The sequence below is a fragment of the Doryrhamphus excisus genome, chromosome 2 (assembly GCF_030265055.1).
Source record: "Doryrhamphus excisus isolate RoL2022-K1 chromosome 2, RoL_Dexc_1.0, whole genome shotgun sequence".
Lineage (NCBI taxonomy): Eukaryota > Metazoa > Chordata > Actinopteri > Syngnathiformes > Syngnathidae > Doryrhamphus > Doryrhamphus excisus.
The window spans coordinates 20,450,746-20,475,561 of record NC_080467.1 but is presented as its reverse complement, the minus strand read 5'-3'; the positions used below and the strand labels follow the sequence as shown (position 1 = coordinate 20,475,561).

Genomic DNA, 24,816 nt, shown 5'->3' with positions numbered 1-24,816 from the left:
TTGTTCACTCGCTGAAAATATGCATACAACAGCCGCATTACGACAATATCCACGTTTATGTCTGTCATTGATGGTCTGAGTGCATGTCGGCGCCCCCTGTTGACAAATGCATGACCTTTTAAAGGGCCAGCCAACTCGATGCACAGTGCAGGGAAGCTAAAGCAAAGCAAAAACGACTCCAAATTTAAGGCTTTTTCTCAACGTAATGAGGACAGTTAACATTTACAGCCAGGTACTGTACACAGTCGCACGCCCTCCCTGCCTCGTTTCTCTCTTTCTCTCTCTCTCTTGACACACTCACACACACACACACGCACTGTACAGCACCTCCTCAGCCCAGTATGTCCAGATAGATGGGGGAGGCCTTGGCCAGGCTCTGGAGCATTGCGTGGATCTCCTTGATGTTGAGCCTCATGTAGGGCTCCCTCTGCCAGCAGCCGAGCATCAGGTCGTACACCTCCTTGGGACAGGTGCGGGGCCGCTGGAGCACCCGCCCCTGCGTGATGCACTCGATCACCTGCAAGGTGCACGCCTTTTTACATTTGTCATTAAATGGCAAAAGAAAATCATCTCAAATGGCAATAAAAAAAAACCTAAACAGAAAAAAAATGAAATTCCACGAACAAAAGTGAAACAAATTGTGATGCACCATATTTTGTTAGCTAGCAAGTCATTTAGGAGTTAGTTACTTCCTGGTTCAGGTTGCTGTAAGCCTACTGGATCATACCATTGTTGATTCTGGGGTAGTTGAAAGGGTCTATCATGACTTGATAGACACATTTTAAAAAATGAAATACATTTCTCGAATAAAAGCAGAAAACATGTCATAAAGAGCGATACTTGTGCAGGCTACTTCTTGGTTCGCTAAAGAAGATATAAAATGGCTGGATTGCACCATTCTTAATTCTGCAAAAGCCGAAAAAGAAAAAGAAAAAAAAAAAAGCCGAAAAAGAAATACACTGTTCATTCATTAGTAGTTAGCTACTTCCTGGTTCAGGTTGCTGTAAAACCACTGGATTTGTACCATTGTTCATTTTGCGGTAGTGGAATGGTTCTATCATGACACATTAAAAAAATTAAATACATTTGTCAAATAAAAGTAGACATGTTTACTATTTAGTTACTTAGCTAGTAGTTAGTAGTTAGCAGGCTACTTGTACAGGAGCTATAAGACGACTGGATTGTACCATTTTTTTTAATTAAGCAAAAACCAAAACATAAATACATTGTATTTAGCTAGTTAGCAAGGTCATAAGTAGTTGGCTTCTTCCTGGTTGCGGTTTTTGTAAGATGACTGGGTCGTACCATTGTTAATGCTAGGGTAGTGGAACAGTTCCATCATGACTCGAGCCAGACCATACCATTATTAATTCTGGAGCGAGGGAATAATTTCATCGTGACTCAAAAATACTGAAATATGAAGGCATTGCATTTGTTTTGTGGCAAGCTACAGTATTATAGTTAGCAGGCGGGTACATTTTATCAATAGGACTCTTATCATTTGCAAGTGGTAAGTTTTTGGCTTCTTTCATTTAGTAGAAATAAATTTGAAGCTAACTAGTCTAATCTCGAGAGCAATGTGCTGTAAACGAAGAATATAGGGGTGTTTATTTAATGTCTACCGGGCTCCAATCATGTTAAAACCCGTATTTAGGAAATATTAAAACAGGCTTTCTATGCGAACATTTTTCATTTATTAAATCATAGCGTGCCAGACTCGTTTTTGTGTGTTTGATTATTAGCTAGCTTGCTGCTTCCTGGTTTGATGACTTTTCATGTCAATACTTATGTATGGATATATCATGATTTGACAGCTCACCTCATTGTTGGAGAGCTGGTACCAGGGCTGCTTGCCGTAAGTGAAGATCTCCCACAGGACGACGCCCAGACTCCACACGTCGCTCTCTGTGGTGAAGCGTCGGTACATGATGCTCTCTGGGGGCATCCAGCGGATGGGCAGCATCGTGTGACCTCCTACCTGCACACAGACAGTCAGGACGGCGGCCCACAGGTAAGATCGTGCAGTACATTCAGCAAATACAGTACATGCAATACATACAGTACACGCACTTGACTGATACAGCCTGGCCTGACACGCCTGGCCAGCAACCATCCATCTGACCTCAAAACTGAGTCAGCTTGACAGCTAAAATCACAGAAGTTGCAATGATGTACTACTATGCCAAAAAGGCCAAAAATTAACTTTTTCACTTGAAAAAATATTAACTCACAAGAAGCTCAATGTATTTAATTGAGTTATTGGTTGATTGATTGACTGACGAAGAGGTGTATCCCAATACTTTAATACAGTGTACTTCTTCATTTAATGAAAGCCAAAAACAACGATTAATTTACTCAATTCGGGGATCCAATTATTTATCCTATTAATTTATCATTTCAATTTGGTCAACTAAAGCAGTTGCCAAGACTTTGCAAATATTCATTCTTTCATTCACGAGGGTTGCGGGGGTGCTGGAGCCTATCCCAGCTGTCTTCGGGCGAGAGGCGGGGTACACCCTGGACTGGTGGCCAGCCAATCACAGGGCACATATAGACAAACAACCATTCACACTCACATTCATACCTATGGACAATTTGGAGTGGCCAATTAACCTAGCATGTTTTTGGAATGTGGGAGGAAACCGAAGTACCCGGAGAAAACCCACGCATGCACCGGGAGAACATGCAAACTCCACACAGAGATGGCTGAGGGTGGAATTGAACCCTTGTCTCCAAGCTGTGAGGTCTCTTTGCAAATATAGACAAAACAAAAAAGATGGAAAGAGAAGAAAAACTAAAACATCACTATTATAAGAATATTTTTTTAATTAATGAAACATTGTTTTAGTTTATGGTATATATTGTATATATGTATATTACAATTTATAAAATAGAAGATTTTAGCTGTGGTGTTGCATTGAAGCAGTTTTTATGTCCCCATAGTGAACAGCAGAGGGCGCCGTTGCACTCCATCTGGGAATGAGGCGCTCTTTTGAAAATGTGTCCTATATACTGTGTTGTGGCACAGTACTGTAGTAGCAGCGTTAGGTGCTCATATAAAGAAAGTGTAATCCCCTCATGGCATTAAAGTGTTGGATAATAAGCGTCTCTTTTAACTGATGCTTCGCCTACAAGATGAAGTCTTTCTAATAAAAGAAGAATTAACTCTTTGCTCAGTGGAAGAAACGTAAGCCGCCCGTGCATTTTTGCACTGTCGGCCATCATTACCATAGAGACTATAAATGTATGCAGATGATATAATTTACATTTAAATTGTATTAAAACAGCCAGTTTAAAAGAGTCATTTGGGGTCGAATATAAATCATCTCTTATTGGGGCTTTTAAACGAGATAAGGTTCGCCATGAACTCACTCTGTAATAGTCTGTGCTGTAAACGTCTCTGGACATGCCAAAGTCTCCGATCTTGACCAGCAGGTTCTCCCCGACCAGGCAGTTCCTGGTAGCCAGGTCTCTGTGGACAAAGTGCTGCGAGGCCAAGTAGACCATGCCGGCCGCAATCTGCTGGGCGATGTGCAGCATTTGGGACTGGGTCAGCTCCACCAGGATGCTGTGCTGGCTGTCAGCCATCAGAACCGCATCGGGGCCATGAGACCTGCATGCATAGCGACACCATATCAACTGAATCCATCAATTAATTAGTGTCATTGATTAATCAACAATTAATTAATTTACTATGCCTAAAACGGATGTATGAAGAACTGTAAATAATGGAGACTGACAAAAAAACCTGATAAAATCATGAAGCATACATCAATAAACAAATAAATGTAATAATATTTTCCATTGCCTATTTAATGGAAATAATGACAAAAATGTGATGCTGTGCCACATATATTATGTCACATAATCTCATCAATGTGCATGACTGACGCTCCACACTACGGCTCTACCTGAGGAACTTGTTGAGGTCGCCATGTTTCATATATTCAAAGACCATGATGAGAGGGTCGCTCTCCACGCACACGCCGTAGAAAGTGACTATGTGCTCGTGCTGCAGGTTGGTGAGGAGCTCCGCCTCCCGGTAGAAGTCTGCCCGCCCGCTCTCGCTGGCCTCCTTCAGAGTCTGACACGTATGGATCGATAAGGGCTCACTCACCGAATGACACGTGCGTTGATTGATTATTGATTATTGGAGTCAGCCGCTTCCTGTACCTTCACGGCCACGTGGATCTTTTCATAGTCGGGGGTGAGGTTGTAGCACTCGGCCAAAAAGACCTTGCCGAATGCGCCCTCACCGAGCTCCCGCTTCAAGACAATGTTGTGTCTCTTGATGTGCTGGACGACTGGAATGCAGAAAAAGACATCCCATCAAACAAGTCAGTATGATCTTATGTGTGTATAGCTAAATATATAGTAATTATGTAACCTAAATTCAGGTGTAAGCTGCACCCACTAAACTTTGTGGAAAAAACTGATTTGTACACCAAACTATAATCCGCACATTTCCATGAGAGCCAGGCAGTTCTTTATTTGATTAGAGCCAAACATAAGCTATGACTCGCAACGAGCCTGTCAACCCATTGGATGTTGCGGGAGGTCACTCAATATAGTAGTTCGACTCGGTTTTATCTTAACAACGCAGAAATATACAAACACGTACCAATATGTGTTTAAATTGGGAAAAAAAAAACATTGTAACATTTTTAACAGAGGCTGACGTCATTGCAGCAGCCCAATAAATGGGAAAACTTAAATCATCACTTATTTTTCATTTTAAACACATATTGGTGCAAGTTTGTATGTTTCTCAGGTATACCATTTGTATGTTAAGTCGCTGTGTGATGAGTTTAGTGTTCTTTGGAAGATGACAAAGTGAGTCAAACTGTTATACTGTTATACATAATGCTTTCAGCTGTAGCTGAAATGATATTTAGAATGATTGTTGAAATATCCAATAATTGGCAGCTAGCACAGAATAAGCAGTGTTACATGTAATGTAAAATTAATTTCAATATTGAAACGTCATAGAAAGCATTGATTAATCGAAAATGGGGACCTTTTTGAAGCAGTTTAGAAATGTGTATGAGTAGTTAAGAAAAGAATGTTGTCATTTAAAAAAACCCCACCCCCCCACCTTTCCAACAGCCAGCAGTAATTCTTACTAAGTGGGCCTCCTGTATCCCGACCCCATCATGCGCCAGACTAAATCCGGCGTCCAGGCCTTTCACGCCACCTATGGATTTATCCGAAGAGATGGGGGTTACCAGATATGTCTGCATCGCAGGGCAGTTACTCACACGTGTCAGGTTTCAGCATGCTGCCCGAGTTGCCGAAGTACTGCGGGTTCTCAATGACAGGAATCTTTGTCATCCCGATGATCACTGCATCTGGACCCATTTCGGAGGACGACGGGGTGTTGTTGCCATTGGAGACGTGATGGAGAGGGCTGGCGGAGTCGTCGTCGTTGCTGATGACTGAGGAGGAGCCTGACAAGACGCAGAGGAGGAGTAGGAGGGTGAGTGTAGCAATGTATAACAGTGGAGTAATACTGTAAAGACATAGTAACCAGCACTTCAATGCAACTCTTACTGAAAAAAACATTTAATAAATTATATATTAAAAGAAAAATCTTACTATATTTATTTTGACTAATCTGTATTATAATTTTGTATTTATAATTTTTTTAATAAAATTAGTCCAGTGATATCCAGTGAGGCCAAAATCACGCAGTTAAAGGAACTCACCTTTTATTCCAAACTTGGTGTTTCTTCCATATTTGAGAATGATGACCATAAGAACACAGCCAGTCAACGCCACTGCGGCAATTCCCACGATGACGTAAACCTGAAAGTAAAACTGATTAATTACATTGTAAGTATAAAGGTAATCCAAAACTAATATTACTAATAAATGTATGTGTCATGATAAGAAAACTGGATTAATAAGATAAATATAATTTTTAAAAAAAATTGTTTTTTTATGCCATAGAGTGGATGTAATATAGCTGCCCCATGTCATGCTGTGACTGACTCAAGAGCACCTCTACTGGTTGCAGTCATCTCGTGCACTCTATTTTGCCTTAAGCGCTTCAATTAATCAACAGAATTCATTCATCACTATTATTGGTGATTATCCTCATTCCTTATCCTCGAACGATGGATGAAAATCACTTACAGCAATGCTATCGTCCAGCAGCGGCGTGTCTGAAAGAAAGGAAAATTCCACTGTAAGCCATTGATACCAATGCTAAAAAAATAATTCATATAACAAGTAATATATAACAGTTAACAGTAAAAAAAAAAGAAAAAAAAAGGCCTACCAGTCGTGTCTGGACAGCAGAGGAACCGCGCAGCCATGGACCCAATCAGTACACGGACATGATGGAAGACATGCACATGAAGGAATTGATTTAAAGTTGTTATAGAGTTACAGTGGAGCTGTTTTTTTCACCCACAATCCCAAGGACGCATTTTGTTTTCCCTTCTCTGTGCAGTCTCGATAGCCACCTCATGCTGGCAGTTTACGTATCTACGTAATCAAGGAGGATTCTGCTCTAAGAGACTTCATCCCAATGAACGAAGAATCCCCAAATCAACTGGAAAAAACGCCCCAGGCCAGCTGGACCAGACGGACAACTGTCCATCGATTAAGTCAACATGATATTGATTTTTGGAGCATATAGTGCTTGATATCCCAGCTATATACACAGTCAATGTAGCCGTGTCACTATGCCGGACGCTAGTTCCTCGGTGTTAGCTCCTACAATAACAATGTCACTACAGCTTGGTCAATACAGTATGTCAATAGATTTTGGATGTTTTTTCGAGGGCTTTACAGGTGGATAGGTGAAGGTGTGTTCTTGTCTCCAAATTTAATTTCATTCATTCGTTTTCATTCAATGGTGAAATGTACTTACAATAGTAGAAAGAATCTTCTGCAGAAAAGAAACACAAGGCATATGTTAGCAAATAGTTTAAAAGATGCAAAGCAATTTGACAAAGTCAAAGAAGAACTCATGGAGACCTGTGTGGTCTAACGGTGGGTCGATAAACTGGGCCTTGACTTTCTTCTCATCCCTCCCATACTCGTTCTTGGCCACCAGCCTGTACATGCCATTGTGGATGTGCGTGGGGTTGACCAACTGCAGGCAGCCGTGGTACTCGCTGTTGAAGGTCTGGTGGTACATGGTGCGGATGTAGTCCTGCTCCTGGAGGGTCACGTTCCCGAAGTACCACTGCAGTTCGGGCTTAGGGTTGCCGGTCACACTGAAAGGGATGCACCAGTGGTGGCCCTGCTCTGGTTCCAACAGCTGCAGGATGGTGGGGGCGACTAATGACGGAGGCAATTGTAACAGGAAGAGTCGTCACAGGGTTGGCAGGAAATAAACACAGAGAGGAGGAGCAAGAAGGAAAAACAACATTCAAAGGCTAAGAGTGGAGATGTTGATGTATGGATACAAACATTAGCACTGGTTAATTGCGGAAATATTGTATGGTGCAATAAACATTGACGATGATGAAAAAATGAGGCAAAAAAGTATGGTGACATTTTGGGGATTAGCACTAGCTAAGAGTAGCAACATTTGTGGGGGTATCAAATATGGAGACCAACATTAGCACAAGCAAATATTTCAGATGTTTATGGACGTTATTGAGTATGGAGACAAACGTTATTTTAGGGAACACTTTAGGGGGCCTTCAGTCCCCGTAAAATGTTCTTAAGCCCCCCTAAATAATTTGATATTTTTTATAGATTTTAAAAAAAATATATTGATTTTTTTATTTTTTACAAAAAACATCTCTGACTAATTTCATATAATAGGGCAAAAGCAGGCTAATAAGCAAGCCAATAAGCAGGCTTATACTAGCCTACTCCTACTACTAGTAGTAGTAGTAGTAATAATCAGAAGAAGAATAATGATGATAGTAATAATAATAGGCTAATTAATAATATAATAATGATTATTATATCATTGATCACTGTCCACTGGACAGAATGGTTGCAGAGCTTGAGCAGCGGTTTTGCAGTGTAGATTGGCTAGCAATGGCTAAGACTAGAAACATTTTTGGTGATACCGATATTAGCGCGAGCAAAGATTGGAAATGTCGTTGGAGATGATTGAGTATAAACGTTAACACTATCAAGGATTTTAAGTGTTGTTGGAAGTTGTGGAGTATGGAAAGAAACATAAACAGTAGGTAACAGTAGGAGTTTCCATGAGTGGAAACCGACCTCGTCTGAACTTTTGTTATTGAGTACAGAAACAAAAAAAAGATGACTGGATAAGCATTCCCTGTGTTTTGGGAGGGTACCAAGGTTGGAGACAAACATTAGCAGTAGCAAACATGGAAGAGGAGACACGGTGAAGCTTCATAGGAGGAAGAGTAATGGACAGGAAACATGGAGAAGTCAATAAGATCAGCAGTGGTGGTAATGAAAACAAACTGAGGAGCACTCTGCTTTCACTGGAAAAAAAACAACATTTACAAAACGACCTCAGAGGAAATTAGACAAATGAAACCTGAAAATATAATTTCTAAAAGACGTATGCTAATGTGGGTGAACATGAACAGCAAAGGGCCTTACAGAGAATATTCAGCTGCAGTGTGGCCTCCGTCTGACCGACCATGTTCTCAGCGCTGCAGACGATCAGCCTGCCGTTATCTTCTGAAGAAAGGTCTGATAAGGTCAGACTATACGCCATATCCATAGATTTGATCTGTAACCATAGCAGTGCGTAATTACTTACTGTAAACGTCCTCTTGTGTCTAATTCATGTGATCTTGAAGAAACAACAACAGTCCAATAAAAGTTAGCTAAGTTAGCGCTTTTGTTATTCATCAAGCTAACGCTAATGCTAACACTTGACATTCATTTTTCTCCTGAATAAGCTAACTTTGTTCTGCCTTGTGTGATCTAACATGTGTTGATTGTTTGGCTCTCCAGGACATGCTAAGGAAGTTAGCTAACAATGAATGGTAGTATAGTAGTTGTTTAAGCATTAGACAGACATTAAAGCATATTCATTTTTCAAATTACATCCACAGTTTCCCCACAGTTGAAAAGTAGAATACTTTTGTGGAACTTCAGGTAATGATGTATTTTAAAGAGAAGCTTAACACCGAAAGCTTTTTTTAAGCAAAGGCCCCATTTTTAAATAGGACATTTAACCGGGACTATTTTTACTGATCACTCGTGATTGGCTCCTGCCAAAGAAAGCGCTACCTATTTAAATGAGTAGTAGTAGTTCTGATTAAATTAGAACACAACCATAAATGATCCACACCGCTGTATAAACCGCAGGGTTTAAAGTAACGGTTTCTACCCCAGAAATGACGCTAAGTCTCCCCTTTCTACTCTCCCATTGGCTGGACCATTGGCTTCCTTCCTCTTTCTTTTTGTAGGTCCAAATCATAAGAAGCCATCAAGACCAAGAACCTTGAGGGACTCACGTCGGAGCGAGAGGAAATCATGTAAACGTTCCACAGGATCTCTGGAGGAGGTGAGCCCGACGCCCTGCACACAGCTTTGACAGTACCTCCCTCCATCTCAGTCACCACCGTGGGGGTGACCTCTACTTGGGGAACCACTGCAGGACACAAGCAAAGAGAGTCTTAACCTCACGTGGGGGGGAAATTTTAAACGACATCGATTGACTTCTAGCTTTCAGGAAGCTTCTGTCAGCGTCCCCTTATCGGATACGCGGCGTTGCTTATTATAACACGGTTTCACGTTACCGCAGTCGGGCGGAGTGAGCGCGGCGAAGGCCTTTGCTGCTCCTCTATCATCTATGCATTTCAGATCCTGCCCTTCCGGTTCCTCTTGGCTCCTCAGTTTGATCCATACATTCTCACACACACAATCCAGAGGGTTTCCGGATAGCAGGAGCCTACAGAATTAAGAAAACAACACATGAGATGTAACACAATCGTTTCAGACAAATGTGGAAATTTGTGCCGCTTACGAATAGGTGGCGTTAAAGTTCTGAAAAGTCCTCCATGACAACGTTGACAGGTTGTTGTCTCGCAGGTTTCTAAGAGAAATATCTTGTGTCAGGCCAGCCATGTGAAGCAGTATGTTACGTCAATGAATTTGTACATGTTTTCTTACACGTATTGAAGTCTCGTATTGTTGTAAAATGCGTCCAAGGATATGGACATCAGTCTGGTCTTTGTCACTGTGCTGTTGGAAGGGAGGATGAAAGATTAAATAGTGTGCAATAGTCTTTGCAATGGCGTGTTAATAAAACTGTACGGTGTTTTATTGCTGCTTATAGACATGCGGTGCCATTATGATTCTAGTCGGTTCCTTCATGTAATCTTCCTCAGCCAGTTTGGTGGAAATTGATTATTTGAAAAAACTGCATCTGTTACTACAATAGGATCTGCTTAAGTCGGTACCGACTACATTGATATACACTGATAGATATGACAAGAGGTTATGTATACTTCAAGAAAAACTGCATCTCAGCTCCTTAAAGTAGGCTTTAAGGCTCCCCATAAAGTATTGACTTTATCCATATAATATTATAATTTCACCTCCACCTAATTTCCCCAAAATGACTTGACTTTTTACTCTTTTGATTTTGGCTTTATTCTCATAAAACTAGTTTTTTCCTCATTTCTGCTGTTGTTTATCTCAACTTTCTGGTTGTAAATTGTTTTCTCGTAATTCTGACTTTATTCCCATTATATTTTGATTAGAACCTGGTAATATTACAACTTTTCCACAACCTAATTTTCCAAAAATTCCAACGCTAGTCATTGTTTTGGATTCTGCTGTATTTGCTGTTTTGGACTTTCACACAGTATCAATACTATGTGACCGCTACACTTGCAGTACTTACAGGTTCCGTAGGTTGATGTAGTGCCTCAAACTGTTGTCGTTGAGTTCAAACAGCCTGTTTTGATTGGAAATGTATCTGTCGGGACATAGACAGCAGACAAATGCTGGTTACTGCATGATGGCTGAGACGATGTCTTTAACACTTTTTCATTCACTCCAGTGGGAATTCAGGTTATTGATTACGTAGTGACCACGAGCAACCTTGATTTTTTTCTCTCTTTTCCACTTATTTGATTGTTTACACCCTTCATTTGACTGCATATGTCTTTTTTCCCCCCAAATATCTGATTGATTTGAATTTGTGAAGCAGCTAAATTGGCAAAAAAAATGGCACAAAAATATGGGACTGAGCTGTTGTTGAGCATGAGGTCATGGTGAGTGCACACAGCTTTGTATTTAAACTTTTACTCTGCGGTGCTTAGCTTCAAAAATTCAGTAAAAAATTCCACCTTACTTACCACCTTACTACCTTACTCGCCGCTTCTTTGAACATCAGAAAAGCACTTCCTGTTTAACGTTTTTTTGTCTTAGTTTTACATTGGGCTGCACGGCCGTCGAGTGGTTAGCACGCAGGCCTCACAGCTAGGAGACCTGAGTTCGATTCCACCCTCTGTGTGGAGTTTGCATCTTCTCCCCGTGCATGCGTGGGTTTTCTCCGGGTACTCCGGTTTCCTCCCACATTCCAAAAACATGCTAGGTTAATTGGTGACTCCAAATTGTCCATAGGTATGAATGTGAGTGTGAATGGTTGTTTGTCTATATGTGCCCTGGGATTGGCTGGCCACCAGTCCAGGGTGTACCCCGCCTCTCGCCCGAAGACGGCTGGGATAGGCTCCAGCACCCCCACGACCGTCGTGAGGATAAGCGGTAGAAAATGAATGAATGAATGAATTCTTACATTGTATGTCCTGAAAGTGAATAAGATTGGAGTGAGGGCAACAGCCCGACTCTCCACTTCTTTAAACTCTCCACTTCTTTAAACATCATAAAAGGGTGCATACTTTTATTATACAGCAGTTAACTTTTTTTTTTTTACATGCATATGACACTGGTTATACAGTTACTAACCCTGCAGAATTTATTACTGTCCTATAGGGAACTTGTTTCATCTCGATGTGAAATGTTGATACTCCTCAACTGTTGGCTGGGATTGGTGCCTGATTGTAGACTACTATGGATTAAAAATCCCGTTTTCTGTATAGTTCATGTTGCTCAAGGCGACGAGGGTCATTTTACACACCTCAAGGTGCCATGCATACTTGTGCAGCTACTATATTTAGTACATCTGGCCTATACACACACACACACACACTGACGCACATGCACAGAGGAGGGCTACACACACTAGCTTTAGCGACGCAATCTCATGTGTCATCTGTCAACAATGTGTGCACCTATTAGGGGACGGGGGGGGGGGCGTTCACGTTGACGGCCCTTCATCGACTCCGAAAGCAGGGCCTGGTAGATGTATTCACATTTTTTTTGGAAAGAGCTGCTTTGTAAATCCAAATAAGCATGGGCGCGCACTGCACGACCATTGCACGCGCGTGCTCACACACACGCGCAGCATCGCCGCTCGTAGCACGCGCAGCCTCCATCTCCACACACACACACATTGCATGATTTGACGTGTTGTCGTAATGAAATGATATAAATACTGATGGATATTAGCAGAAAGGGGAGACGAGGGGGGTGGTGGTGTTACATGATCACCTTCATCCTTCTAATATGCCATCCTCCTCATCGTCGTCACGCCGTCAAAAGGTGGCTCCTTACGCGTCGCATCCTAATAACTTCACACACACACACACACACTCATGAGCTTACATCTCTGTGATGTTTTCCATGTCGTCCAGCGTGAGCAGCGGGAAATCCTCGATGCCCGGTTCGTGATCGACGCAAACAATCCTGGAGATGGTGCAGGTGCAGGACTCGGGGCAGGCAGCGCTCAGTCCCCACATTCCATGCAGCACAGCCGCTAGAAAGAACCCGAGGCGAGCCATGCCATGCCAGTCCATCGCAGCTCCGAACCTCTTACCCTCCCACCAAAAAAAACAAACAAACAAAAAACACCCACCCACCCCCGAGTAAATGCCAAATTGGATCAAAACCCCCCTCCTTCTCGCTCCTCAATTGCTGCTTTTATTCGATCCTTTCCTCCAGCCCCTGCGGGGTTTGAAGGAATCAAGATGCCATGGACCGGCCTGGCCGTGTCTGCAGAGCCGATTCACACGACACACACCGTGGAAGGAAGGTGTCAAGTGCTCCGGCAGTGTCCTGCTTCTTGGTGGTGTTGGTGGTGATGCTGTCTCACTCCTCCATGCATGCAGAGCGCTCGCCTAGATACCCCCCCCCCCCCTCCTTTTTTGCCTTGTAAAAACAAATATGACGTGTTCCAGATGTTTGGAGATCAATACGCAGGCAGGCTGGCTGGCTGGCTGGCTGCCCCCCCCCCCACCCTCCCCTCTCACTCCTTTCCTCCCACCTCCCGCCAAGAGAGATCTCTCTCACATGCAAGGTGATGATGATGGGGATGTTGGCGTGTCGGGAGGACGACTACACCTGCATTGTTTATTACCTCAACACACACCTTCCAATGCAACTGGCAATGATAACCTAAATATTAAGTTCACCTACACCCCATCCCAGGATGCAAACTTCTCTGTTGTTAGTTATAACACACACACACACCAACAATAACAGTGCAAGCTCAACACACACAAACAGTGTGACGTCCAAGTTTGACGCACAAGAACTACACTAGCTCGTGAAAAACAATCACTTGTCTGCAAACCTACCAAAATAAAACATGTGAATTTCCCCAAGGTGGGATTCCTTCTTATAAATGGAATATTTTTTACAAAGCCAGTTTACAACCCAAATACAGCATTATTGGAGCTCTGTGGACATTAAATAACACCCCTATAGTCACCTTTACAGTCATATATTCTGTAATAAAACACATTGTGTGGTGTGATTGGTATGGGGTGTGTTACTGTAAATGTGTTCTCTACGGGAAGTAAAGTTGGGGGTTCGGAGTTGAGTTTTAGTAACAACCAACAGAATAAAGTTGTAAATTTACAATGTTTAAAGTCATAAATTAAGAGACTGTTCTGATATTATGAGAAATAAGTCGTAAATTTATAAAAATAAAGTCGAGGGATATTGAGGAAAAAAGTCATAAATTTATGAGAATAAAGTTGTAAATTAAGGAGAAAAAAGTAGTAAATTTAAATAGTTGTAATATTATGAGAATAGAGTTGCATAATATGAGTTAGTCGTATGTTTATGAGACAAAAATGTTGTAAATTTACGAGGATACATTTACCAGAAAAATGTTATAAATTTACAAAACACAGTCATGATATAATGAGAGTAAAGTTGACAGAATAAAGTTGTGTGTTTATGAGAAAACATTTTAATAAATGTATGAGAATAAAGTCGCACATTTATGTGTGATGTGTGACTATTTAAGTTAATTTTTCATTTAATCAGTCAAATTAATCCAGCGGATGAAGACATTTTATACACAACATTTAAGGTTGTGAATAATATGAAACCACACATTTTGGAGCAGCCTTTTATTGTGGCTACCTGGGCAATAATCATCGGCATCTTGACCTGTGAGGTGGATGGATTATCTCTGCGAAGAATAAGTGCTGTTAAGCGTGTCCGGAACAAAGAAAACCATTACCGTAAGCAAAAGTGAGGATGTGTGATTTTCTGTGGTGAGTGTCGCTATGGTGACTAAAAAACACATTTTTGGTTTTTACAAACAGCTCGGACAAGTGTCTCTATTGTTGCAAATGAAAATATGTTCGCAGCCCCCCTCCCCGAGAAGCATCAAGAACTGAATTATATCTGTCACCATGGTAACCTCAGAATATAGGAGTGTGGGGAGATAGCGAGAGGGAGGGAGGGCAGGCTCTTTTTTGCAATAAGCCTGTATATGAAGGTGCGAGGCAATGCTTTAACCCAAATGGCCATGGAGTACATTGAATTGGCACTGAGGTGGCAGCTCCATCTGTCTCTTTTAATATTGACTTATTGATTTTGTAGCCTGCACCCAAGGTATGAGCTATATAGTTATATGTACATAGTATAATGATATCAAAATGCATTTCTAGAAAACCTGCTAATAAACAACTCATCCCTGATCGACACCTGGTGCTACATAAATGTTTTCACAAAACTCCAAATACAGAACCAAAAAGACCCATATTTTAAATGTATCCATACTTTCGTGGATACCTTGCGTTTGCATACAACATTCAAATTATTATAAAAAATTTTTATGAATCTGTCAGTCAAAGGTGAAGCGTCTGTCCTGATCAGGAAACTAGACACATATTTTGTGGTCGTTTGATTAAAAATAAAGCGTAGTCAGAAAGGGCGGTAATGTTTTCAGTCATTGAAATGAGCGCCATCCCCGCCCGCCGGTGCTGCCCTCGTCACACACATCAAGGAAAACCACTATGCCGCCTAGCTTCCATGTAAACCCTGCAAGCGTTTCAAGGCAAGACGCAGTGGAAGGCGCCAGTTTGTCGTAAGTATTGGCGTCATTTCATTTTTGGAGGTTGTAATACCAAAGTTTATAAGATGCTTTCAAAGCCGACACCGGGGTAATTGCTAAAATATTCGTGAGATGGCTCCGCACAGTCCCAACGTGTGAGCCGTACGGACACGCCTCGCTAGCTCACGAGTGACTAGCTTAGCTTAGCTATTAGCATTAGCAAAGTCACGTCAACTTAGCTGCTACGAACATTAGCTTGCTAGTACTTGAGAAGACCCTATAACCGTAATCAGCGCTTATTTTGACCCCAGTATCTTTATACTAGATAAACATGAGCCGTCGGCCTTAAATAGGCAGCGCTTTTCTTTAGATATACACAGGGTGCGCTTGTTTTGCTATTGAATCCACAAGTTAGCCTCGTTTTCAGGAGGGGCGGGGCTGCTTTTGTTGTGATAAAATAGCAACAGAACGTGTAGGTGGTTTATGTAATAGAATTGTGTATTACGCGTTATTTAAATGTAGGCGCATTTCTTTTTTTTCTTGTCACATTTTTATTTAATATATTGCCATATTTGTTAATTCAGACTAGATGCTAAACTAACAACAAATATGTCCCAATCAGAATATCTGTTATGATGTCTTTGCAAGGTTTTAATCAAGACAACATTATGTTTGCTTTAATTTCCCTGCAGGTGCCAAAACAATGGAAGTACAACTTGAACAGCCGGATGAAGACCTCTCATTTAGTAACACAGATGCTAATGGTGAGACCCCCCCCCCCATTCAAGACATTTGGTGAAATCAATGAGTGCACACTTTGTTATACAGCCAGCGTCAAAAACAAGTGTGGAGCTATGTGGGCTAATTAGTCAACTACAGGGAGGAGAATACAAAAAAAATCTGGCTGGTGCTACGTAGCATGTGGACCTGTCAGATGGTTGAGGGATACTGCTGTTCTCTGGCTCCTGGGCCCATTTTTTAATCCAGGAAGGGAACACAGTGAATCTGAGTGTATTCCAGTCTGTGGTTGGCTGCCCAGCAAAAGCCTTTAACTGGGGTGGAACACACTGTACTGCAGACACAACATTTCACTCTGTACTGTACATGGAGATATATACATTAAATAGTACATGAACATTTTTTTTCCTCTGAAAATGACTATCTGCAGAAAAAAACATTCACCTTAAATCGATAAAAAATTGTAAATGCATGATAGTACAGGCAGAATATACAGCATACATGTACCATACATGAGGCGTGCTTCACTGATTATGTTTTTTTCATCAAGTGTTGAGATTTTACTCTGTTCGCCGATCCTTGAAAACACTGTAGTTCTTAAGGGGAGGGTTCTGTCACTGAATCTAACTTCATTCATTCATTTTCTACCGCTTATCCTCACAAGGGTCGCGGAGCCTATCCCAGCTGTCTGCAGGCGAGAGGCGGGGTACACCCTGGACTGGTGGCCAGCCAATCACAGGGCACATATAGATAGCCATTCACACTCACATTCATACCTATGGACAATTTGGAGTGGCCAATTAACCTAGCATGTTTTTGGAATGTGGGAGTAAACCGGAGTACCCGGAGAAAACCCACGCATGCACGAGGACAACATGCAAACGCCACACAGAGATGGCCGACGGTGGGATTGAACTCGGGTCTCCTAGTTGTGAGGCCTGCGTGCTAACCACTAGGTCGTCGTGCAGCCCTGAATCTAACTTAATAACTAACTTATTAAGGGGTTTTTACTCGCTGAAATGTAACCCTCGTGAAAAACTGGTCACTACTGTGTTTGTCACAGTCCTTTATTATGGGGTACTATTTGTAACACCTGCGCATTTACATTATCATAAACACTTGGAGGAGTCCTGTGAGACACGTTGCGGTTATCTACAGACATACACTTCTCTTAAAACACCAAGGTGCTAATTATAGCAAACCAAGGAGGTACAATATTGACCACTCAAAGCCCTGTTTATCATCCAGTAGGCCTTAATTGTCCCCGGCGACATTCATTACCTCTCGTTCATGGTCTTCCCTCTCAGGTAAGCGGCCAGCTGAGGACATGGACGAGGAGCACGCCTTTAAACGCTCTCGCAATGCAGACGAGATGTTGGAACTGCGCGTGCTGCTCCAGAGCAAAGTGAGACCAGGTTTCACTTTCTTCCGACTGTTGTTTGTTTTTCCTGTCCGTGCAGTTAGTTTCCTCTTTCTGAGAATGACCCCCCGCTGTTTCACAGAATGCCGGCGCCGTTATTGGAAAGGGTGGCAAGAACATAAAGGCCCTTCGCACCGACGTGAGTAAACAGATGAAATACTGCATTTGTGTAAATATTTTTTTAACCTATTTTTACCAAATAGCCACCTGATTCCCTCATTTCCCCGGGTTTTAAAATGTGTCGATATTAAGTGTCGTCTTTTCATATGAGAAAATCACAATAAATAGAAATGGGGGAACTTTGCATGTGATTTTTTTTCTCCCCCCCCACACTGTTAACCAATTCTTGATCGAACAGCAGGTTTCCTAAATACTTTTTTCATTTGGAATATTATGTTTGTCATCCTAAAATTAACCATGCGTTAGTTTGATTTGATTTTCAACATTATTTTTGAACGGTGTTGCTCTATGACTATTTTGAACTCCATCGACGGTGCCTCTGCTGGACGCAGCCAAGCAGTGCACTCTTATTTTGCCTCAGCTGCTTCACTGCACCATTGATCAACAAGCAGTTCCACATAACCAACATAACAATCAATTATTATGCCCATCTGTAATTATAATGGTTAGCTAATTATTTAGTTTATTTAGTTAGCTCTAATAGTGCTGTCATCCACTTGTATTTGAATATACATATGAGAAAATCCAGAAGATGTCTTGTGGGATACATTGTGGTCATCCACGACCACATCTCTCTAGTTTTATTTATTTTTGACCAAGCCACACTTCCTGCTCTTTACTCACTCAACTCAAAAGTGTCACATACGTATACCATAAAATAGCAAAAGTTTAGCATGCATTCAATTAAAAATGTATTCCTTCTCCCCCTCTTTCCCCCTGTCCTTTCCTTTTTTATTTTATTTTTTTAATTTTTGGCCACCTTCTTCCCGTTTGCCCATGTACTGGACCGACATGCCCCTCCACCTTGACGTTGGCCCAACTTCTGCCCACCCCCGAACGCCCACCTGCCACACCCGGTCGACCTTGCCCGTTAACTGTGCCCCACCCTAACATGTGAATGAATGCCCCCCATCCGCCCAATGCCAACCACGTCCACCGCCACCTCCACCATGGCCCATGCAGTACAATGCCAGTGTATCAGTCCCAGACAGCAGTGGCCCAGAGCGGTATGTCCCACCAGTTATTGCCTCACTGCCTGATTAGAATATAATCAATAATCTGCCTTCTGTTTCACTGTAACATATTTTACACACATGACCCTCCCCCTACCCCCCAATCCCCACACACTTCCACACATGTATTGTTCCTTTTGATTTTTCTGTCCATTTCTAAGCGCCTTTTGAGTATGATATTTGATATGCCGGCTATAAAATGTCACCATTAAAGGTGCGGAAGGCAGGCAGACTTTCTCTTCCTCTCTTTTCTGAGTCTCTCAAACCTCCCCCCGTTCTTCACCCCTCTGTTTTCCCCGCATCGCAGCCCATGATTGATCTCCATGAACGCTGGCTGACTCCCGTCTGGAAGTCCTGCCCTCATCTGCTCCTTTTTGGTTGTCGCCTTCCCCACCGCTCTTGCTATTAACATGTGTCTGAGTGACCCGATCTCAAGTGGGCACCTCTGAGTCGTCCCCCGGGATGTGTTTTCTCCTCAAGTGGCCACTTGAGATTTCACCACCATCACTATTGTGCCGCCTCTTCCTCAGCAAAACATGCAATCAGCATATTTTCTTTCATACCTCATCCGCCATGAAGTTGGTAACCACTCGCATCTTCTACCCCACACTCTGCTACTCTGTCCCCTTGCCCACATCGTCTCTGCCTCCCCCTGCCCTCCCCCACTCCTCCAATGAGAAAGTGTACTGGCATCGTATGGCGAGATTTGGTTTCAATTTATATTCCCCAAGGACCGCACCCCTTCCCCAAATGTGTGACCTGTCATTAATTGTAAACATTCTAATGATGCTCATTTAGCATTTGGGGAAAATAGCTTGGGTTGTGAGTGGTATGTCGCCGCCCCCCCCCCCCCCCCCCCCCAATTTGAAGCCACAATCAAGCCATTTTAAGTGTTGTCTCTGATGTCTCTTCTTCTTTTACGGTGTCACCTATGTGTCCTTTTTGTAACGCACTTCCTTCATTTTGGCCCAACACGCTTCCCCGACAGGATCCTGAGTGTGAACGCCAACATCGACACCATTGGAGAGATTCTACTGAAGATTATACCCACTTTAGAGGAGGTAAGACACCTTGTTCGTCATGTGTTGAGTAATCTGTACATGAGCACATGCAAGATTGATCACATTTGCTGCCAACCCAAATGTATGTTTTATTATTTTGGCTATATACAATACACATTCAATGATAGCTAAAGCTAGTGGCAAAACTTTGTCAAATTGCTATTGCTGGCTGATAAAAAAAAAACATGCCTAATGTGCGTGGTGTGATGCGTGGCCTGCAGCGTCAGAAGAGGAAGTAGTCGTAATATTTTGTTTTCAAGGGTTCGCGCCCCCGTGCAGCACATAACCAAGGCAGACAGCACCTTCTTAATTAGAATAGAGCACACACAATAGACCTATACAATACTCTGATGCTGCTTAGCTTTTATAGACTGCAGTACTACAACCCTTCACACAACTAGTTGACTGTTGTTTGTGCAGTACCAGCACTACAGTGGCATCGACTTTGACTGTGAGCTCCGCCTGCTGATCCATCAGAGCTTGGCCGGCGGCATCATCGGCGTGAAAGGTACCAAGATTAAGGAGCTGCGAGAGGTAAGATGAGGGACATATTCCTATTACTAAATGATCATGATTGGCTCCCAATTGGCTTTGTTTGCTTGTTTGCTTTGTTGTTTGTTTGTTTGCTGACACTTTTATGTTGTTTGTCCCGCTTCTTACCAGAATACGCAGACCACCATCAAGCTGTTCCAGGAGTGCTGTCCACACTCCACTGACAGAGTTGTTTTGGTGGGAGGGAAACCAGAGCGAGTCATTGAATGTATCAAAGTTATCTTGGAATTGGTGTCGGAGGTGAGTTCAGGGTTCTGGGACCAATGAAGAATATTCTTCCTTTGATCCCACTGTAAGCAGAGAATGAGTAGTTTGTTTCTTCTATATTTTGAATCTTGCAGGCGACAATCAAAGGCCGAGCCCAACCCTATGACCCAAACTTCTACGACGAAACCTACGACTATGGCGGGTTCACCGTGATGTTTGAGGAGCGGAGCAGGCGGCCCATGGCGGGCTTCCCCATACGCGTCCGAGGTGGCTTTGAACGCTTGCCACCCGTGCGCAGCAGCCGACCCCCTCCTCCCTCCAGACGGGATTACGACGACCTGAGCCCCCGCCGGGGTCCCCCGCCGCCGCTGAGCAGAGGTCGCGTGGGCAGCAGAGCCCGCAACCTGCCCCTCCCCCCGCCGCCACCGCGAGGAGGGTGAGGAGGCACCCACATTGCCCAGTTGATGGGACACACTTGCACCTTTTTCGCTAATATCCTTCCTTGTTTCCAGGGGCGATAGATTCTCTCACGGGAGTTACCATGATGACAGACCAAGGTGAGACGGACTTCCCCAAAATGTCCTCCCTGGCGGGTTGTAAATAGAATCTTAACAGGTCTGTGAGACTGTGCTAAATTGCTAATCTTCTTTTTGTCTGCAGTGACAGAAGAAGCCGAGGAAGTGACCGCTACGACAGCATGGTGAGTGCTGCCTTAGCACGTCTAGTGAATTCTGTCTCAACAACAAGAGGCGATTGGAATTCCTTGTCTGAGCGTATAATAATCGGAGAGGCTCGGAACGCTGACGCGTTTTCGCTGTGTATGCACACTGATGGAGCCCCGCGGTTGCCGGGCAACGCTCGTCTCCTTGGTTACCTTCCGAGCAGCTGAGTACGTCGTCCGGAGATCCGCCAGGCTAGCAAATGAACTTGAGCCGCAGCCAGAGCCATTCCTAAGCAGGTTGCCTTCAGGTCCTTACTGCAGGAAATACTGTTTCTTTTTTCTTCTGCCGCTTAATTAAATAAGAAGGCAGCTAATAATGCATATCAGTGGTGTAATAATGATTAAAAGTTATCATATGCCCTCTTTAAGGCATTGTCAATCACCATAAATCACCAAATTTAATGTCCTCTATTAAAATGTCATAGGTGTCAAGAATAAAAAAGGTTGAAGTCAGTGAAAGATTAATTAAGATTAATTACGGCAGTTGGATCTTACCAGCATTCATGGTAAAACAAAAACTTGTTTTGAAACTACATAACCTTTTATGTAAAACTTTAAATCTTTTAAACTACTTTTTAACTACTTAACATTTTTATTTTAGAGAAATTTTTTTCTTTTTTTCTCTTAATATTATGACTTTATCTTGTCTTGAATCTCATAAAATCACTTCTCTTTTCCCCCATTTTCGTTGTTGTTTTCTTGTTTGCTTTTTTATATTCAGAATGTGCCAAGGACCATTACAACAACAGCCTTTGCCCGAGCCGCACTTTGGACACCCCGCTCCTAGCCTCTTACCTCAAGTCCTAGTCAGGCTTCAGGCTGCGGTTCATCTCATTGCCTGCAGGTGGCAACATTTGTAGACGCCATTTCTTTCCTGCTCTTTCACACGGCGCTAACATCTGGAAACTGGTACTGGCTGTGCATCAGCAAAGCAAGTGCCGATTATGTCATCATTGTCACATGACCATCAGACCAGAATGTTTGTCGCCCAAGGTCGTAAATGTAGTGTCGACCCACATATACAGCATGTTAGATAAGTTACATGATAACAGGAACCGGTTATGTTGCAGTTGGTGCAAAGTTCATGTTGTGTCAGAGGCCAGCAGGTGTGACATTTCAGGTCAACAATGGCGTGGGATGAGGGGGTCGGTGAAATGGTATGTGTGAAACGTTAATGTTTGAACACACCATAAATTGCACCTGGAACATTTCCACAGCCTCCATTGGTGTTGTTACCTAATCCCGGTCAGCCGAATATTATATATTAGTATATGCTAGTAATATAAAGATGATATGCCTTATTGTTGTTGGAAAAAATGTGTTGTGAGCAAACTGTCTTTATTATGACACTAAACCAGTTTTGTGTTTTTCTTCCTTCTCTCCTGTTCCTGAAATACAGAGTGGAGGCGGTTATGGTAAGTGTTAATATTTGTGTTAATACTGCATAGATTTACATCTCTGAATTTGGTGTACTTGGGTGGGTGTGAACACACTTGCTATGTGGGGATCACCTTCATAAAACCCGTCTTGATAACATTTTCAACTGTCATGCAAATGTACAAATACGTCAACCATGTACAAAAACGGTGAAAACATTGATAATGTATTTACTGGTTTACAAGCGTAAAAAGAAATGGAACCACTGTAAAACACAACCTAACGCAGATGACACTCGAGTCTCGGTACTTCTAGTGTTTGTTTTCTCGTCACGTTCTTCACCAAAACATGAACAATCGCTGCTCAAATGAAGTCTGTGATGTGTATGTTGCCATCTTGCACCATGGCTGTACAACTTTTGGAAGAAGTGTTTTAGTCATTGCACCGTGTTGCACTGTGGCGTATCTTCAGCTTTGGTTTTTCTTGTTTTCTTTTTCAAGACAACAATTCCTGGGATCATTTCCATTCTGGTTAGTGGTCTCAATTATACTTTCTTGCACTGTAATTCAACACCAGTTGACTTTTGAAGACACTTCCTTGTCTGCGTCCCAGGTGGCCGAGGCTCATACAGCGACATCGGAGGTCCCGTCATCACAACACAGGTCACCATTCCCAAAGATGTAAGTGGAAAGTACGATCCCTCTGTTAATGGTCCAATTTTACAACAAATGAAGTAAGTCTCACGGGTCCCACAATAGCTGATTGGAAAGCGTGTCCAAAATCCAGCCTAGATCCCGTTTTGCATGTCTCGAGCTTCTGCATTAGGGAACCTTTTAAAACGTTTACATGGCAATGTTTGGTCTTGCAGCTTGCTGGCTCCATCATCGGCAAGGGTGGCCAAAGGATCAAGCAGATCCGCCACGAGTCCGGGGCGTCCATCAAGATCGACGAGCCGCTAGAAGGTTCGGAGGACCGCATCATTACCATCATAGGAACGCAGGACCAGATCCAGAACGCCCAATACCTGCTGCAGAACAGGCAAGTGCCCCAGGGTGACGTACTGCGCTCCGTGAGTGCTGGGAAAAGTCTATTTTGATGACATTCCCGGGTTTTTAATTCCAGCGTGAAGCAGTACTCCGGTCGGTTCTTCTAGGAAGGAATGAACCGGCGGGAAGCCACGCCGTACGTACTGTTCACTCCTTCACTTCAGAGCCGACATTCCTCTTCCGTGGATGGATCACAATCTGTCGTCCCAGCTTCTACAGTATTGATAGCACCTCTGGAAAATCAAGGAGCCCGTAACGTGCGATTATTTTTCAGGACGTTCTCATTCGTGACACCATTTAAAGTGAAATCATTTTTGGTGTTGTTTGCCACTGTCCAGCCTGCGTTGCAGTGCAGCATGCAGAACGTAAGCATTTTTGTTTTTTTTGACTGTTTCTGTGATTTTTCAGCTTCATACTCTCCGAAGGATGATGTTTGGTTTTAGGGGTGGTTAAGGATGCGTCTTTTATGCTAAAATGGGCTCCATGCTGGGGAATCATGTTTTTGCCGCAAATATCACAGCGGTCAGCTGGCCTAGCAGACCGGAAACAGCTTAGCTTAGCTTAGCTTAGCTTATGTCAAACGCAAAAGTAGTCGGCCCGCGCATCAAAACAACTTCTTAAAATGGCTTCTTCACCATCTCTTTGCTACAGCTAACATTTTAGCATCATTCTTCAAACACTGTTCTCCAAATATGACACTTTTTGCTTTAATGTTCGATGAATGTGCCAGTTTGATATATCAAGAGATTTTTTTAGGGATGTTTTTCATAGAGAATCGAGGAAGCTGTACAAATATGTGTGTGTGTATATATTTACAAAGACACCGTTTCATCAAGTTTTTCTTGTCTGTATCAAAGAAATTTGATACAGTTTTTTTTTTGTGATAGTTCATTGTATTCCTGCATTGGGTGTTTTTTATTTTGAAAACCTGTAACCATTTTTAAAATGTCCGTATCTGTTTGATATCCTGCAGGTGTTGGCTAAATAAACGGTTTTGCACCCACTGTCAAGTCTTTTCAAGGGACTTGTTTTTTTCTTTTTTTAAAACCTACAAACATGCTTAAGAATACTAATAACTGCTTTTGCAGCTACAAATAAGGGAGAGAAGAAGTATTTGATGATAGTTTATGGAATAAAATACTCATTTAAAAGGACTTATTTGGTAAAGTAATACTGCAATAC

At 42.6% G+C, this 24,816-nt stretch overlaps 2 protein-coding genes across 3 annotated transcripts; one reads left to right on the top strand and one right to left on the bottom strand.

Annotated features, from left to right (window-relative positions):
* Window positions 1-157: 157 nt before the first annotated feature.
* Window positions 158-12,870, bottom strand: ntrk2b (neurotrophic tyrosine kinase, receptor, type 2b). The gene is made up of 18 exons (XM_058064460.1): window positions 12,634-12,870; window positions 10,808-10,882; window positions 10,072-10,143; window positions 9,926-9,994; window positions 9,699-9,850; window positions 9,414-9,550; window positions 8,548-8,680; window positions 6,985-7,290; window positions 6,878-6,895; window positions 6,281-6,289; window positions 6,136-6,164; window positions 5,706-5,805; window positions 5,259-5,447; window positions 4,174-4,304; window positions 3,912-4,084; window positions 3,373-3,613; window positions 1,820-1,978; window positions 158-517 (listed from the first exon to the last, which is right to left on the bottom strand). Exons 1-18 carry the CDS (start codon window positions 12,822-12,824, stop codon window positions 332-334), a joined length of 2,370 nt encoding a protein of 789 aa, XP_057920443.1. The 5' UTR covers window positions 12,825-12,870; the 3' UTR covers window positions 158-331.
* A 2,385-nt stretch (window positions 12,871-15,255) lies between these two features.
* Window positions 15,256-24,638, top strand: hnrpkl (heterogeneous nuclear ribonucleoprotein K, like). 2 transcript variants are annotated; one of them, XM_058064563.1, is made up of 16 exons: window positions 15,256-15,352; window positions 16,012-16,083; window positions 17,365-17,462; window positions 17,560-17,616; window positions 18,621-18,664; window positions 19,659-19,731; window positions 20,152-20,265; window positions 20,395-20,523; window positions 20,625-20,926; window positions 21,003-21,047; window positions 21,151-21,190; window positions 22,611-22,626; window positions 23,089-23,118; window positions 23,201-23,268; window positions 23,457-23,626; window positions 23,711-24,638. In XM_058064563.1, the coding sequence occupies exons 2-16, from the start codon at window positions 16,023-16,025 to the stop codon at window positions 23,739-23,741; spliced, it is 1,278 nt and encodes a 425-aa protein (XP_057920546.1). In that variant the 5' UTR covers window positions 15,256-15,352; window positions 16,012-16,022; the 3' UTR covers window positions 23,742-24,638. The 2 variants fall into 2 exon arrangements, with proteins under 2 accessions (XP_057920546.1, XP_057920547.1); XM_058064564.1 differs by lacking the exon at window positions 17,365-17,462 and having other exon boundaries at window positions 15,287-15,352.
* The last annotated feature ends 178 nt before the right edge of the window (window positions 24,639-24,816 follow it).